Source organism: Vitis vinifera, chromosome 14 (assembly GCF_030704535.1).
Source record: "Vitis vinifera cultivar Pinot Noir 40024 chromosome 14, ASM3070453v1".
Taxonomy (NCBI): Eukaryota; Viridiplantae; Streptophyta; class Magnoliopsida; order Vitales; family Vitaceae; genus Vitis; species Vitis vinifera.
The window spans coordinates 10,756,636-10,773,874 of NC_081818.1; the positions used below are offsets into that span (position 1 = coordinate 10,756,636).

At 39.6% G+C, this 17,239-nt stretch overlaps 1 protein-coding gene across 2 annotated transcripts in view; it reads right to left on the bottom strand.

Moving 5' to 3' along the window:
- The window catches only part of LOC100253500 (uncharacterized), a 118,653-nt gene that overhangs the window by 71,543 nt on the left and 29,871 nt on the right, over window positions 1-17,239 (bottom strand). For both annotated transcript variants that reach the window (XM_010661910.3, XM_002266572.5), the window contains exons 4-5: window positions 3,119-3,217; window positions 817-859 (exon numbers count right to left, since the gene is read on the bottom strand). In XM_010661910.3, coding sequence (XP_010660212.1) covers window positions 817-859; window positions 3,119-3,217 — 142 coding nt within the window. The remainder of the gene's footprint in view (window positions 1-816; window positions 860-3,118; window positions 3,218-17,239) is intronic.

Consider the following 17,239-nt stretch of genomic DNA (forward strand, 5'->3'; position numbering starts at 1 on the left):
CACTCAAGGTTATTCAACTTAGTTGACTTTTAGTTTATAAATCAAATTGAGCGGATAACAATAAGAGAAGTTGAGTCCGATTTTAGGTAAATGTTACCTTTGTTAATCCTTAAGTGGTCTATACCTCTGTGTACAATTCTCCTTGTATAGTGGACTTGTTTAATCTTTGATCAATATCCCATATTTTGTGGGGAGGACCCCTAATCATTTCTCTTATACTTTTTTCATAATTAATCTATCTTTTGTTTTTGATTAAAAATAAAAAATAAAAGTTTTCAAGAATGAATCAACCAAGCAATTCTAGGTATGATACGTGACTCGAAAACTCTAAGAATATATTTAGATCTAAATTGGTCAGTTAAGTTTGACACCTTTATTGGGATACTCTTTTTCTTGGGTTCCACACTAGACTGATCAAGCTGTATAAAATTTAGCCAACAAAGAGCAAAGCAGTCCGTTTCTCTTGTAAGAAATTTTTTACTACCTTAAGTTTGTATCATGATTTCTGTGCTACATTTTGTATTTGGAACATTTTGTAATCCTCTTTGTACTAACCATTTTGATGCAATGAATTTGCTGTTGCTGATCCAAAAAATATGTATATGCATGACATGGGGAAAGGAAGAACAAAGAAGGCCTTTAGGACCATTTATATAAGTACATCTGTTAATGCCCTAACCTAATTATTGCATTAAAATAAACAAAAGGAAAATCAAATAACAGGTAGAAATAGAACAAAAGAGATTATGACTACAAAATAGGACTGGTGTAGACTAAAACATTGATACGAAAGTATATTTGTGATAACATTGATACCTCATACATGAATGCCTCCTTCTCAGCAGCTGCAAAGTCTAGCCTACACATAGAACATACTTGGCATGATAACTACAAAGTTTCAGTTTCACTTAAGTAACTAACTTGGAATTTTATGCAATGATAAATTGAAATATGAAATGCAACATGGGATAGATGGCATAATGGAATAATATTATCTGAAACATCTTTATCACACAGACCCAAACAGCAAAATGTTATGAAAATCACAGTATCACTTAGGATCTCCTTGGCATAAAAACTAAGCCCAGATCTGAGGTTCCAGTTTGGCAGAACTTTTCACATAGTGAAGTGCTAAACATGGTGGAGAACTTCACTTGGATGATGTTAAAAGCTGTAGATATCAGCTTCATCAAAGATTGAGGCTTGGAGAAATTATATTAGGTATCTCAACTTCAGTTTGCAGATAATGCCAATTGTCTCATAGGCTAGGGTCAATAATATTCTTAACTTTTAGATGCATCCTCCTAGCTGTTCTTGAATCAGGCCTGAAAATTAATTTACATAAATGCACCTTGTCAAGAACAGCGCAGGCAAAGATCATTCAATGAACACTGCTCCTCTGTTGGTTGTAGAAATATAGTTGGCTCCTGTTTCAATCAAAGGTTCCATCTAGGAGGGAACCTAGAGCTCCACCATTTTAGGACCCTTGTTAGAAACAATTTTATAACACTGGATGGCAGGAAGAACCCATAAGACAGCAGAATAGCCCTGATTCTATCTGTCTTTAAGATACCAGTCAGTTAATTTAACTAAGAAACTCCAACATAATTTACTATGATCAAGAGTAGAGGAAGGGAGGAGCCCTATCCTAGCATGTGAATTACTGCTCCATTTTTTCGCTTAAGCCAAATTATCTCTCAAGAGATCCTAGAATATGACCTCAAAGGGTTGATAAGGATGAATTTATAAACTAACAATATACAAAACCCTACTATAAAAAATATTGGTTGGTTTTAGTAGAGAAGAAGAATCATATAGATCCCTTTAAAGCTTCAGATTGTTCAAAACTCCTCATTAAAAAAAAACACCAACTAGACATTAGTTTAGAAAACTAAGCCCCTATTTATGCTAATCATCACCACTTGAAACCCAAACCAATCAACACACCCTTCCCCCAACCCAAACTCAAAACCAATCTCCTGCTTTCGGTATTTTAGTTAAAACATAATCTTTCATTCTAATATAGCCAATTAGGAATTCCAATTACAGCTCATAATGCAGCTTTTATGCCCCAATTTTTATACCCTCCAGTTAATACTTCTTACCTTAAAAAGTTATTCATTATTTCTTTTGAAATGCAAAAAATATAAAAATAAACATATCATAACATAAAAGGCTCCCCAAGTTTCCATCCCAAGAAAAGTTAGAATGAGGCTTGAGAAGATTCAAAGAGATTTCCTGTGAGGAGGCAGGGCTTTGGAGTTTAGTGAAGTGATCATCTGTCAGCACGGAAAAAAGAAGAGGGGGTTTTTGGTGTAAGAAGATTCTTTTTGCTTAATAAAGGGCTTTTGTGTAAGTGAAGTTGGTGATACACATCTAAAAGGGTAGCTTTCTGGAGATAGGTTATAAGTGGAAAATATGGCAAATCGGGCAATGCCAAAAACTTTTAAATAGCTTCCCTTTGGGTAGTACAAGAAATTGGCCAATGAAAGAAGGTAATGGAGCCTACACCCCTTTGAGTTTAGCTTTAGCTTTGAGTTCTTTGGAGTTCATTAGTTATTTAAGTAGTAACAATGTCTTGGCTATTTCAAGCTTTATTTCCTTTTTTTTTCTTAGGCTGGCGTACTTTTTGAGTCATGCTTCCAGCACACATGGATTGCACCCCCTGCAATTACCTCATTCTACATTGTTCCACCACTTGGAAGTAGTGGTTTCTTTGGGTAATTTGACAGGATAATAGGCGAGTCTTGCATTGGGTGTCAATTGGAATCATTGTGAACAGGTTATTTTATAGTCCATATTACTAGATGTTCCATTTCAGACAGATTAAATCATCACTTTATTGTCCTAAATTGCAGAGTCTCTCAGGTGAAAATCTTAATTGAATAAGAAAGAATTGCATTGCACAAAGCATAGGATAGCAATTGAATAGACACTAAAAGTTTAGGAAATGATACCATAGTTTATTGTAAAAAGGCATTGTAATGCATATGCTGCATGTTCTCTCAAATTAATCAAAATTGAGGTTTCTTCTGTTTTTTTTTCTTTTTTCTTTTTTCTTTTTTCTTTTTTCCCCATATAGGGCATTTAATCAAAACCAAAATTATACATAACTTACCAACCCCTTTTCATCAATTGAGCAGCAACAGAAGAAACCTTTGATTGGACATAGCCCTCAGGAGAACTGGCATGTTGCATTACAAAACATAAACAAAAACTGCAAAGAAAATACACTCATTCATGAGTTGAGCATAAATATTTAAAAAGTTATGTTCATCAGTCTTTATCAAAAGAAAATTAACCAATGTCTAAAATGTCCAAATGAACCACTAATGGCAGTTTTGTTGATAAGTACCAAAAATTCATTGATACGAATTTGAAAGTACAAGGATGAGTTATTCTTCAAGGATATTACAAAAACAAATCAAATAAAAGAAAGACTGCCAATACAAACCAAGGTGCCAAACAAAGACTATAGGACTACAACTCAAGGTGGTATCAAATTCGTATGAAGAACATTTAATTGTGATGCACCTTTCTTGGCTAGCCAAACCTCTATCCGTTTAGCTAAATAATGAATCCATAATAATAGCATCCAATCCTCTAGCAATATCTATAATTCCGTGCAACCAACAATTAAACTTCCATGAACCTCCCTTCTCCTCTAAGGCCAGTACTAAAATAGTGATTGAATCCCCTTCTACCAAGAGATAACAATACCCAAAGATCTTGAAGCAAGATTTCCAACCAGGCTACTGTTTTTGCCTCTGCTAATAAGCCCTCCCAGAAGGTTCAGGGAATGTTCTGCCCTCTCTGTCACTGTGATCCCTGAGAATACAACCAATCACTCACCAACCCAAGTTTCCTAAAGAACACCCATAAAACTTAAGCACAAGTGCACCCATTGGAGGAGGGTTCCACCTTGTCTGCACTTCCATTATCTTAGCCAGTGGAACAAGCTCAGCTCCAAGTCAACAAGACAACATCCAATGAAGGACCAAAAAAGGTAGCAGTCACTGATATCCAAAGATAGGACAGTACACCGTGTCTTCTCACAATGCCTCCTCAGGCCTCAACTTGTCCTTGAAAATGCAGGCACTTCTCTCAAGCTACATTAACCCAAGGATAGTGACTATGATCAACCACTGAGGAACCTTGCCCTTGGTATGTCCTCCAAAGAATGAACATGACCATCATGGCAGTAACACTCATGGAGGAAAACCAAGAAGTCCCAGAAAGCCTAAATAAGTTGTACCACAATTGAAGTGCAAGTTAACAATGTAAGAAAAGATGGTTAAAAGTTTTCCAGCAGCCCAAACAAATCAGGACCAAAGATCTTCAAAGACCTCAATAACTGTACCATATCTCTTTGATATTGACTATATTATTGCCTAAAACCATAACAGATATGACTTTAGGTGGACTTCCAATCAAATTGATTGCAAGCAAGTTATAAGGGTCAACAGATTTAGAAAAAAACCATGAGGAAAGCAATCCTAAAGGGGTCCAGGACTATCCTCTTATTAGGAAAAGAGGGTGATCAATAAACATGAAGGAAAAAAGGGCTTAAGTAATGACGGATTGTCAATTTCCTGACAGATATATTATGGCAAAATTGAAATTCTGAAACAAAAGGGAAGAGGAATGGTCAAGGATTGAGGAAATAAGGGAATCTCTACGCCTCAAGATCAATTAGAGAATAGAAAATTAAGCTCAAGAAGGTTGATATTCCCACCATAAATCTTCCTAAAAATGAATCTCAACCATCTACAACTAAAAACCAGATGTATCAAGAAAAATCAGGGAGAACCTGGGCAATGTCTCTCTATAGGCAACGGTGTGACCATCTAACCACAATATTGGCATTCCATTTATTAGAGTATAAACCATAATTGTCCTAAACATCCTCTTATCATAAAGTGTAAATCTGTATGAAACCTACAAAGCCACATGTCTAAAAGAGTCCTACTCCTCAAAGAAATCTTCTCAATGCTCAAGCCCACTTAATTCTTCAATCTACAAACCCAATTCCAAATTATAAGATGATTTTTCTTGCCTTCCCTGATTCTTAACCACAAAAAGTTCAACAGAATTTTACTGACACTAAAAGTAAACTTAACTAGAATCTTGGAGAGAAACAAGAAATACATGTGGTTATGAGCCAAACAAGATTGTACGAGTTTCTACCTCCTAAAGATAGACTTTCTTCCACCCATCCAAACTATAAAAGATCCTTTCAAAAACAAGATCCTAAAAGCTTGGTGTTCTAAACTTCACACTTAAAGGCACAAGTACATGAAAGGTCAATTGACTCCTACAACTAAAGAGTGAAGCTAATCCAAAGAGATGGTTGTAATTGACATTAGTACACTAAAGGGTGCTTTTATTCAGGTTTATATTAGGCCTTGAAATTCATATCAAAAACTAAAAGAATAAGCTTACTGTTGCACATACCCTCTGCTTTAACTCTGAAGAAGAAAACACTATCATCCACAAACTGTACATGTGACATTATGATACAACTTCTACCCATCCAAAAACCTTCCAAAATACCATTGTCCTTTGGGCTGTCATTTCAATTACAACATCAACTGCAACTATAAAAATGAAAGGAGCAAGTGGGTCAGCTTGTCTCAGACAGTAGACTTTTTTAACTGACCTTCTACATAACAATTTGCACAGAAAAACTAACCAATGATGCACAATTCCTAATCCATGATCTCCACCTAGAACAGAAAACTCTTCTATGGAAAACAGGGTCCTAGAAATCCTAATCCACAAGATCATATGTCTTTTCAAGATTGACCTTGAACACCATTCCTTTCCCCTCTTGATTATAGTTTCTCATCGACCAACTTATTAGCAACTTCTACCACATTCAGAATCTATCTACTCTCATAAAGCCTGCCTATGAAAGTGAAAAAATTGACTATATTGCCACTTAAAAAATGTTTGACTGGAACATTGGTGATGGTTTTGTAGAGAGTTGTCACTAAACATATGGGCCTGGAATTTGAAATTTAGTTGGTGGGGGTTTCTACAGAACAAGTGTTATAAATGCAGCATCTGTGTTTTTGTTAGCAACCCACTATGGCAGAACTCTGAAAAACCCCTTCACACGTCTTCCATTAAGTGGCTCAACATATACAGTTGTTGGACAACTAATTTTTCTAATAGCTTAATGTCACGACCTGTTCAAATAACCCTCCCCATGGACTTATATAGAGGACAGGAAGCTTTTGGAGACTCCTAAAACCACCTACACTTAGCCATTGGTGGGAAGAGTGTGGAAGGTTCTAGAAAAGGCTAGAGACACCCACACTTCTCTACATCAAGGGTGGAAGACAAGGGAAACCTATGGGATGTTCTAGAGACTTCCAGACATGCCTTGTAAATATTTGTACATAGATTTTGTATAGATTCTTCTAGAGAATTCTAGGATAGTGGGGAACCTTTGTGGGTTCCAAAGAGTTCCATTGGTGCTTATAAATAAGTGAGGGCCTCATTTGGCTAAGGCACCACCCAAATCACTTCCTAACCAAGCAAGTGAGCTTCCAAGCACTTATAAAGCATCCTTTGAGAGCAATAAAGCTTCCTATTCTTCAAGTGTTGCCTACGTGTGCCTACTAGCTTCCAAGTCATGTGTATCTTAGCCTAGCAAGTCAAGCATCAGGATTAAGATTGACTTAGCAAAATCAAGGATCTTGACTTGTCTAAGTGCCGCATGAGCTTAGGAAAAGACTAAGTCCGTGACATTAAGCTTTTAAGAAAATTGGTTGCTCGACATGGTATTAGTCCTTGTTTAGTAGGAGGTCATGAGTTCAAACCACATCACATATTTATTTTGTATTAGACCTCATTTACTAGGAGGTCATAAGTTCAAACCTCATCATCACATATTTATTTCCTCAATTTAGTAAACCCACGCACAGAACACAAAGGAGCTTGTCTTGATCCGTTTGCTCGTGGTCTTGTTTGTCTCTCCACATGCATGCAAGCTCAAAGGAGATTGTTGTGATTTATTTGTCTATAAGTTTGTTTATCTCTACACATGCAGTTATGGAGGGAGAGTGTTAAAGAGCATGATACATATTATGGGTCCAAATCCTAATAGCTTAAGCATTTAGAAAAATTATTTGTCCAATAAGTAGAAGGTTAAAGAAACACCATCAAAACATATGACCAGTCTCTGTTTACTTTGATGAAACCATTTGGATCCAATTTAGTTTCCCTAACCGTAACCTCAATGAATAAATTTGTCTCAACACCTATGTCTAATGTTGGCAGTCCCATTTTTTAACATGTGGAGTCCCTTAGAGATATCACTAACCAAGAGCTAAAGGGCATTTTTTTCCACAGGTCACCACCTAGTGACCCTAGTGAGGCCCATTCCATGATCGAAGGTCAACCTCAAGAACCAACCTCTTCGTTGGAAGGATTTCACATAAAGTGTCTCACGCCTTGTAAAATGGTCAATATACAATCGATTTTGGCAACTATGAACATCAAGTTAGTCAAGTACTATAAGAATGTCATCCTAGTGGACAATAGCAGTGCACAAACTATGGATAAGCTATACTTTAGGAGGAAGTATAGACCTTTTCTTGGATTTTTTTTGGTGATTCTTAGGTTTTGATCCTGTAGTTGTCAGGCATTTAAGCGTTCACATAAAGATCATTAGTCAGAATATTAAAGGGTTGGGTTCTAGAAAGAAAAGAAGGGGATTTTTTTTGTCATTAAAACTTAGACATTATGATGCTTCAAGAAAACAGACAAGTGATAAGAGGTTCATGGGTAGCGTGTGGAAAGTTACAAATCAAGAGTGGTTTGTTCTTTCAGCTTGTGGGACATTGGGAGGGGTTGTGATAATATGGAAATCAAACAAGTTTAGTTGTTCAAATATGGTACTAAGGTCTTTTTCGGTAATAATTAAGCTGATTGCGGATGAAGAGGAAACTTTTTGGCTCACCTCAATTTACGGCCCCAATAAATCCAACTTGAGGAAAGATTTTTGGGTGAATCTTCAAGATCTTTTTGGTCTACCCTTTTCAAATTGGGGAGGGGGGGAAGGGGAGGGGGAGGGAGGGATTTCGATGTCATGAGATTTTTTGATGAATTCGTAAGTGAAAGTGAATTAATCAATCCTCCTCTTAAAAACACGTCTTTCACTTGATCAAACATGCGAGATGTTCCTATTTGCAAGAGGTTGGATAAATTCATATACTCAAATGAATGAGAGCAAAGTTTCCCTTATAACCTCCAAGAAGTGTTTCCTAAACAAACCTTTGATCATTGCCCAATCATCCTAGATACCATTCCATTTAACTGGAGTCCAGCTCCTTTCAAGTTTGAAAACATGTGGTTGCTTCACCCAGAATTCAAGCAAGGAAGGATTTTGTTGTTGGTGGCATGAGAGTCAAGTTGAAGTTTGGGAAGGTTATAAATTCATGAAGAAGCTAGATTTTGTCAAATCTAAACAGAAAAAAGAAAAAAAGAAAGAAAAAAAAAAGACATTTGTTCAAACATTGTTTGGATTGATATCAATGAGCAGAAAAGGAATCTAACTCCTAAACTTTCAACAATGATGGCCTTAAGAAAGGAGAAACTAGAAGAGTAATGGTGTATCATAGCTAAGGTCTTATAATGGATAAAAGAGGGAGACTGCAATTCCAAGTATTTCCATTAGGTGGCCAATGGTAGGCAAAATAGGAAGTTTATAAAATCCCTAGTGTCAAAGGAGATAGTGCATTTTTTCGGAATACTATACTCCAAGCCCTCAAGAAATTCTTAGAGGAAAGAAAGGCCACATTGGTCTCCCATATCAAGAGAGAGTGTTGTATAGTTGGACTGGCCATTTTCAGAAGAGGAGGTACATTTTGTCGTTTTCAATTAGGTAAACAAAAGGCCCCCAAGCTTAATTGTTTCACCATTGCACTCTTTCAAGAGTGTAGGGATGTGATTAAAGGGGATCTTATGATGGTGCTCTTAAAGTTCCAAAATGATGGGATAATAAATCAAAGTACCAATATCACCTTTTTTCTAGAGCATCCTTGGTAGAGTAGCAATTTCTTAAGCAAATTTTGTTGGTGTTTAGGCATTTGTCAAGGCTAAGGACCAATCTAAGCAAAAGCACTCTTTCTGGGATCAACATTAGTAATGATCAAACTACCAGGCCAGCTTCCTTGCTTGATTATGTTGTTTCTAAGTGGCCCTTAACATATTTGGGTCTTCCTTTAGGAAGGAACCCAAATTCGTTTTCCTTTTGGGAACCAGTGTTGGATAGAGTCTCTAGCAAGTTGGATGGTTGGAAAAAAGCTTTCTTGTCCTTAGGAGGTAGAATCACCCTAATTCAGTCCAGTTTGACGCATATCCCGAGCTACTTTCTTTCTCTTTTCAAGATTCCAATTTCAATAGCTCTAAGGATTGAGAAATTACAAAGAGATTTTCTATGGTCGAGGTCTGGGGAAGGAAAAAGGGACCACCTAGCCAGTTGGGACATAGTGTATAGACCTAAGGAGTTTGGTGGTTTAGGGTGCGGGAAAATTACTCTGAGAAACCAAGCTTTTTTACGGAAGTGGCTTTGGAAGTACCCTCTAGAAAGTTTTGCCCTCTGGCATCAGGTTATATTGAGTATCTATGGGACACATCCCAATGGATGGGATGCCAACAATATAGTCAGATGGTCACATCGATGCCCTTGGAAGGTCATTACACATATTTTTCAGGTTTTTCCTATACACACCCACTTTGTAGTGGGTGATGGGACCAAAATTCGTTTTTGGGAACATCTATGGTGGGGGGATCATCCATTTTGTTTACAATTTCCAAGACTGTTCAAAGTACAACAAAAAATCTTGTCATCTCAGCCATATTGGGTAATAATTTTTCTTCATCTTAGGATGTTATCTTTCGCCGCAATCCAACGAATGTGGAGATTAAGGATCTTGAAAGACTAATGTCTTTACTTTCCCATGTTCATTTGACTCCTATCCTAGATCGAAAGCTTGGATTCCGTCATCTTTAGGAGGTTTCTCAATCAAATATTTTCTTTTAGTCTTATCCAATCTTTCAGATTATATTCCTTTCTACCCTGCTCATTTTTTGTGGAAATCAAGAGCCCCCTCTAAGGTCATGGCTTTCGCCTGGTTAGTGGCATATAAGAAGATAAATATCAATGACATGTTACAGCTGAGAAGACCTTTTAAAACCCATAGCCCTAATAGGCGCATTCTTTGTAGGAGGAGTAATGAGACAGTTGATCATCTCTTCTTACATTGTCCAATTAGGATCTTCTCATAGGAGGGGATGGCGTGGGTTCAACCAGACAATATTCGTGATATGATGGTGATCTCTTTCAAGTGTTTTGGAAATTCTATTAGAGGCAAGACTCTTTGGAGAATCACGTGCCTCTCTTTGTTATGGATTGTGTAGAGAGAGAGGAACACTAGGATCTTTAAGGACACTTGGAAGACGCCAGAGATGATGTGGGATGCGCTTCATTTCTTTGTTTCTTTTTGGGCTTATTGTACAGACATTTTTAAACCCTATCCTTTGAGTGTAATTCAACTTAGTTGGTTATCGATTTGCACCCCTTAGGAAAGGGCCTACAGGACTAGGAGTTGTCATACCTCTATAAATTTTGTACGTTTTGTATATCCCCTTGTATAAAGGAGGTTTACTTAGCTCTATTTGATTAGGTCTGTATTTCATGAGGAGGATTTCTCATCATTTTCATGTTTTTTATTCTTATTTAATACATTTATCTGTTTCTGATAAAAAAAAGTACCAATATCACCTTCATCGCTATTGTGCCAAAAAACAGTTAAACAAATTTCAGACCTATCAAACCTAATTACCAATCTGTATAAGATCATAGCTAAGGTCTTATAATGGCTTATCTAAAGAGCTTCCTATGAAACCATCTACATCTCCTAGGGAGCTTTTGTTAAAGGGAGATAGATTTTGGATGTTGTTCTAATTGCCAATGAAATGGTGGATGAGAAAAGGCATTCAAAGGAAGAAGGGGTAATCTTCAAAATTGATTTTGAAAAGGCCTATGATCATGTGGATTGAAAATTTTAAGATCTAGCACTAGAGAAAAAGGGGTTTAACACAAAATGGAGGTCTCAAAAGAGGAGGGGGGGGTTTACTTATCTTCAACATGTTTTCCGATACTAGTAAACGGAAATGCCAAAGGATAGGGTGAGGCAACTAGAGGTTAAAACAAGAAGATCTTCTTTTCCTATTCCTTTTCACTATTGCAGCTAACGTCTTAAGCAAGATGATGCTCAGATAGGAGAGTGGCTCATCAAAGGCTTCAGTGGACAAGAATAGGACTAGAGTGTCTCTTTTACAATTTGAAAATAACATCAATTTTTTTTGGAAAATTCCACCCTTGGGTTCCTTTTAGCTGGAATCACTCTCAAGTGATCCTATTGACTTCCTAAGTCATGCAGCTGAAGAATAGCCTTCCCCAAAATCAATAATAACATTGGACTACTGACCAAGATGAAGTGCAAAGTTGAAAGGATTATTGTGGAGAAAAAGTCTTTTCAGGTAAAGTTTGAAGGTTTGACTGGCGGAACTTGCGTATCGATAACAGAGAGGAGCCGAGGTTTCGTAGTTTCAATAGGATTTGACATGGAGGAGCTGGATTGGTTGATGGAGCATTTGAAGAAAGCTGTGGAGGTGGAGGCTTCCAGGGGTTTTGTTCGAAAGATCAGGGGCAAGACTAAGACCCTCTTGATGGAGATATGCTTCAATAACAGAGGGAGGTTCATGAAAATTACACAATTTGTTACAAAAAGGAAACCTTTATTTCTTGTCGTCCCCGAGGGCGTCAAAGGGAAAGGATGGGAAGATCTTAGGAAGGCGATCCTATCAGTGCAAGAGTATTCTAAACGAGACGGAGGAGCTTCGAAGGAGAAGAATGGTGATATCCGGATGAATGGGGACACTTTCAGAGGAGGACGGTCATATGCAGAAGTGGTGGCAGAGGCTAGTTTGAGGACTGGAGGTACGTTGTCAGCTGGAAAATGGGTCAAAGCTGTAATATGTGAAAGCCAAGAAAAAGTCTAAGACTGGACTCACGAAGGAAGAGCCATTGCGAGGATGATGGGGATGAAAGGAATGGTGTCCATAAACCATTTCCGCTTTCAAAGGATGCTTCTTTGTGAGTTCAACAAGGAGAGCGGAAAGGGTTCATGATCAGGGAAGACTTTCAGTGAAAGGAAGGACGATTCTGCTAAGGAAATGATCGCCTAAGGAAAATATGGTGGTTCAAGGAAAGTTCAGGAGGGGCTAGCTAGTATTGAAAGGTCTCCCTTTCCATTTGTGGGATGAAGTTCAGTTGAATTTCATTTTGAAGAAATGGGGGAGGGTAACGAAGGTGGCAAAGGAAACTTTGAAGCTGGTGGACTTGACGAGGGTGAAGCTGTGGGTGGAGATGCTTCCAAACATCGTCTTACCAGCGTTGCTTGAGGTGGAAGATGGGGAATGGTCCTATACAATAGCAGTTTCAGTCACCGGAGAAGATGAAGATGCCGACGCTGTCACGTCTGAGATAAACCGTAGCAGGAACAAGTGGGTGAGAGTGGGAGGTTGCGTCTCTCAGTCGTCAAAAGCTGCAGAAGGGCTACAAGGTAGTGTTAGGGACATTGAGTGCTACAGAAAGAGGCGTCTTCCCCGGGCACGTTATCGGCAATCAAGGACGTGTTTGGCGGATAAAGGGGAGATAGGAGGGGGATGGAGCAGATCGGGCCCAGCTCAAATTTTATTAGGGAGTCCTCTTTTAAAGCCCACAAGGTTAGTGCCCAAAGTGGGATGAGGCATCGTGGGCTTCAAGATGGCCCAGAAGCTCCTCAAGCCCACCAGTCTGCATCGGCTTCGTCCCTTTCTCCCCAGCGAGCTGCTTCTTCTACAAAGGTGATTGCGATGCTCTGTCCAGACGGTGCAAGGGTCGGCGCCGAGGTTTTCTTTGGAGAAGAAGGTTGGGCCGTTGAGCTAAAGGCCCAGTCCCTTCCCAACCCTAGGCCATGGTCAGACAACACCGTGGGCTGTAAGTTTAAAGGCCCGTCGGGGTTGGGTCAAAACTTAGGAGGAACGAAGCCCTCTAGTATGGAAGTCTGGTCGCGAAGGGAAGAAATCGAAGCGAGGAAGGGGAAAGCCCCCGCGGTTCACACGAGAGATGCTATGCAGGAGGAAGAGACAGCAATTTCAAAGAAGACGTGGTCTACCCTCTTCCCTCCAAGCGCCGATCGACGACAGGGACATCGGTGTAGCAGTGAGCCTATTTTCACACGGGGTTCGTCGTTGTCAAGTGAAGACCGCAACATGGAAGAGGAGTTTGGGATGGGCTTTCAGATGGAGCGAGGAATCAGAGTGAATCCTCTCTCCAGATGTCCTCTGTTTGGTAATCTTTCGAAGGAGGACACCTCGGCGAGCCGCGTTGAAGTCAAAGGAGGGCTAACGGGACGAGTGGGGTTTGATCCTCGTGGCTATTCAGACATGGTTTCACCTTCTAATTCAATAATCAGAGGTAAAGGACTCATCTTTGAGGGGTTTTGTGAAATTCCAGGAGCCAAAAACTTAGAGGTATGTCAGCCCTCTCCTTCTCAGCCACCCGAGTCACCTTCTTTTCCTTCCTGTAGTCCGGATTCTCCTTTGACGAATCCCTCTGGTCCACTTCTTCCCAATTCAGTCCCTCTTCCTCAGTCTCCTACGGAAAATCAAGGCATCTCAAAAAAATTTTATGAAAAAGGTGGTGTTGACTATTTAAAACATGGTGACATACCTGGCCGTGTTGAGGAGGAGAACCAGTGTGTTTTATCTAACCAGATGACCGAGAGTTGTACCCCTAAGGAATCTATTGTCAGGTCGCATAAGGAGGATTCGGGTGATTTCCTTATTGATGGTCTGTCCCCCGGGAAAATGGCCAAAGTGCGAGAGGTATTATGCTCTCTTGACATTAAGGTATATTCTAGGAGGAAGAACAGAGGGCCCACAGGTTATTGAGACATGTTGGTTTTGGCTCGGAAGGTTAGGGTCTTTGTGTTTTCCCATGAAAATTATTAGCTGGAACGTTAGGGGTTTGGGTTCAAGGAATAAACGTAGGATAGTTAAAGATTTTCTTAGGTCAGAGAATCCGGATGTTGTGATGATTCAGGAAACAAAAAAGGAGAATTGTGATAGAAGGTTTGTGGGTAGTGTCTGGACGGTCAGAAATAAGGATTGGGTTGCTCTTTCGGCGTCTGGGGCATTATGTCACAGGATGCTTCAAATGACCCTCCCCAAGGGCTTATATAGGAGGAGAGAAGCTTCTGGAGACTCCTAGAGCCATCTACACTAAGCCATTGGTGGGAAGAGTGTGGAAGGTTCTAGAAATGCCTAGAGATGTCCACACATCTCTACACTATGGTAGAAGGCATGAGAAGGGTCCAAAGCTTTCTAGAGAAATCTAGAAGTCTCTTGAATATTCTAGAATAGTGTAGGACATTCTAGAAGTCTCTTGAATATTCTAGAATAGTGTAGGACATTCTAGAATATTCATGAATTGTAAGGAACCCTCCAAGGTTCTAGAGAGTTCCATTGGTGCCTATAAATAGGTGAGGGCCTCATTTGGCCAAGGCACCAAGCAAGTGAGCATCCAAGCACTTGTAAAGGCTTTCTTGAGATAATAAAGCTTCCATTCTTTAAGGAGTTGCCTACTAATCTCTTAAGCTTTCGAGTCGCGAGTGTCTTAGCCGAGCAAGCTAAGCATTGGGGATCAAGGCTGACTTAGCAAGATCAAGCGTCTTGACTTGCCTAAGTGCCGCACGAGCTTAGTGAACGACTAAGTCCGTGACAATTAGGTGGGATTTTGATCATCTGGGATTCAAAAAATCTGCATAGAGAGGAGGTGGTAATAGGATCTTTCTCGGTCTCAATCAAGTTCTCTTTGGACGGTTGTGGACCTCTTTGGATTTCTGTTGTTTATGGTCCAAACAATCCCTCACTTAGGAAGGATTTTTGGGTGGAACTTTTTGACATTTATGGATTAACTTATCCGCTATGGTGTGTGGGCGGTGATTTTAACGTCATAAGGAGAAGCTCAGAAAAAATGGGGGGTTCTAGCCTAACTCCAAGCATGAGGGACTTTGATAGTTTTATTAGAGAATGTGAATTGTTTGACCCACCTCTTCGGAATGCTTCATTCACTTGGTCAAATATGCAAGAGTCTCCCGTGTGTAAGAGATTGGACCGTTTTCTCTACTCAAATGAGTGGGGGCTGCTCTTCCCCCAAGGCCTTCAAGAAGCCTTAATCAGAAGGACATCAGATCACTGGCCAATTGTTATGGATACCAACCCGTTTATGTGGGGGCCAACACCTTTTAGGTTTGAGAATATGTGGTTACAACACACTAATTTCAAGGAGAACTTTAGAGATTGGTGGAGTGGGTTTCAAGGAAACGGATGGGAAGGTCATAAGTTCATGAGGAGACTTCAATATGTTAAAGCTAAATTGAAGGAGTGAAATAAGTTTTCTTTTGGAGAGCTTAAAGAAAAGAAAAAAAGTATTCTCAATGATTTAGCTAACTTTGACGTCATTGAGCAGGAAGGGGGTCTCAATCCTGATTTGTTAAGCCAAAGAGCCTCAAGAAAAGGGGAACAAGAGGAATTAATATTGAGGGAGGAAATTCATTGGAGACAAAAAGCCAAAGTGAAATGGGTCAAGGAAGATGATTGCAACTCTAAGTTTTATCATAAAGTGGCTAATGGCAGGCGAAATAGGAAATATATCAAGGAGTTGGAGAATGAGAGGGGCTTAGTGCTGAAGAATGCCGAGAGTATTACAGAGGATATCTTACATTACTTTGAAAAGCTTTACACAAATCCTACAGGAGAGTCTTGGGGTGTTGAAGGATTAGATTGGTCCCCTATTTCAGAAGAGAGTGCGTTAAGGTTAGACTCCCCTTTCACCGAAGAAGAGATTTCTAAGGCCATTTTTCAGTTGGATAGGGACAAGGCTCCGAGGCCAGATGGCTTTACTATTGCCGTATTCCAAGAGTGTTGGGATGTGATTAAGAAGGATTTGGTGAGAGTGTTCGCTGAATTTCATAGGAGCGGAATTATCAATCAAAACACTAATGCCTCTTTCATTGTTCTAATACCCAAAAAGAGTTTGTCAAAGAGAATATCAGACTTTAGACCCATTAGTTTGATCACTAGTCTCTACAAGATAATAGCCAAAGTGCTCTCTGGGCGTCTAAGAGGGGTTCTACATGAGACCATCCACTATTCTCAAGGCGCTTTTGTTCAAAGGAGACAAATATTGGACGCGGTTCTTATAGCGAATGAGATAGTGGACGAGAGAAGAAGGTCAGGGAAGGAAGGCGTCGTATTCAAAATAGACTTTGAAAAGGCATACGATCACGTGAAGTGGGATTTTTTGGATCATGTGTTAGAAAAGAAGGGGTTCAGTCCTAGATGGAGGAAATGGATGAGTGGATGTTTATCTTCGGTATCTTATGCAATCTTGGTGAATGGTAGTGCTAAAGGGTGGGTTAAGGCATCAAGAGGATTAAGACAAGGCGACCCTTTATCCCCTTTTTTGTTTACTTTAGTCGCAGATGTACTGAGTAGGATGCTTAAGAGAGTTGAGGAAAGAAATATGATGGAGGGTTTCAGGGTGGGTAGAAATAGAACTAGGGTGTCCCATTTGCAATTTGCTGATGACACCATATTCTTTTCTAACTCAAGGGAGGAAGAGCTGTAGACTCTAAAGAGTCTTTTGTTAGTGTTTGGGCACATTTCTAGGCTCAAGGTCAATCTTAACAAGAGTAGTATTTATGACATTAATCTTGATCAAGCTCATCTTTCAAGATTGGCTGTGATGCTTGATTGTAAGGTGTCCGGATGGCCTATTCTCTATCTGGGTCTCCCTTTGGGCGGGAACCCTAAGGCGTGTGGCTTTTGGGATCCAATGATTGAGAGAATCTCAAGTAGATTAGATGGGTGGCAAAAGGCCCACTTATCCTTCGGGGGGAAGATCACTCTTATCCAATCTTGTCTTATCCATTTGCCAAATTACTTCCTTTCCTTATTTAAAATTCCCGCTTCAGTGGCTGCAAAAATCGAGAGGTTGCAAAGGGATTTTTTATGGTCAGGGGTTGGGGAAGGCAAAAGGGATCATTTAGTGAGGTGGGATGTTGTGTGCAAACCGAAGACAATAGGGGGTTTGGGTTTGGGGAATATTTCTTGG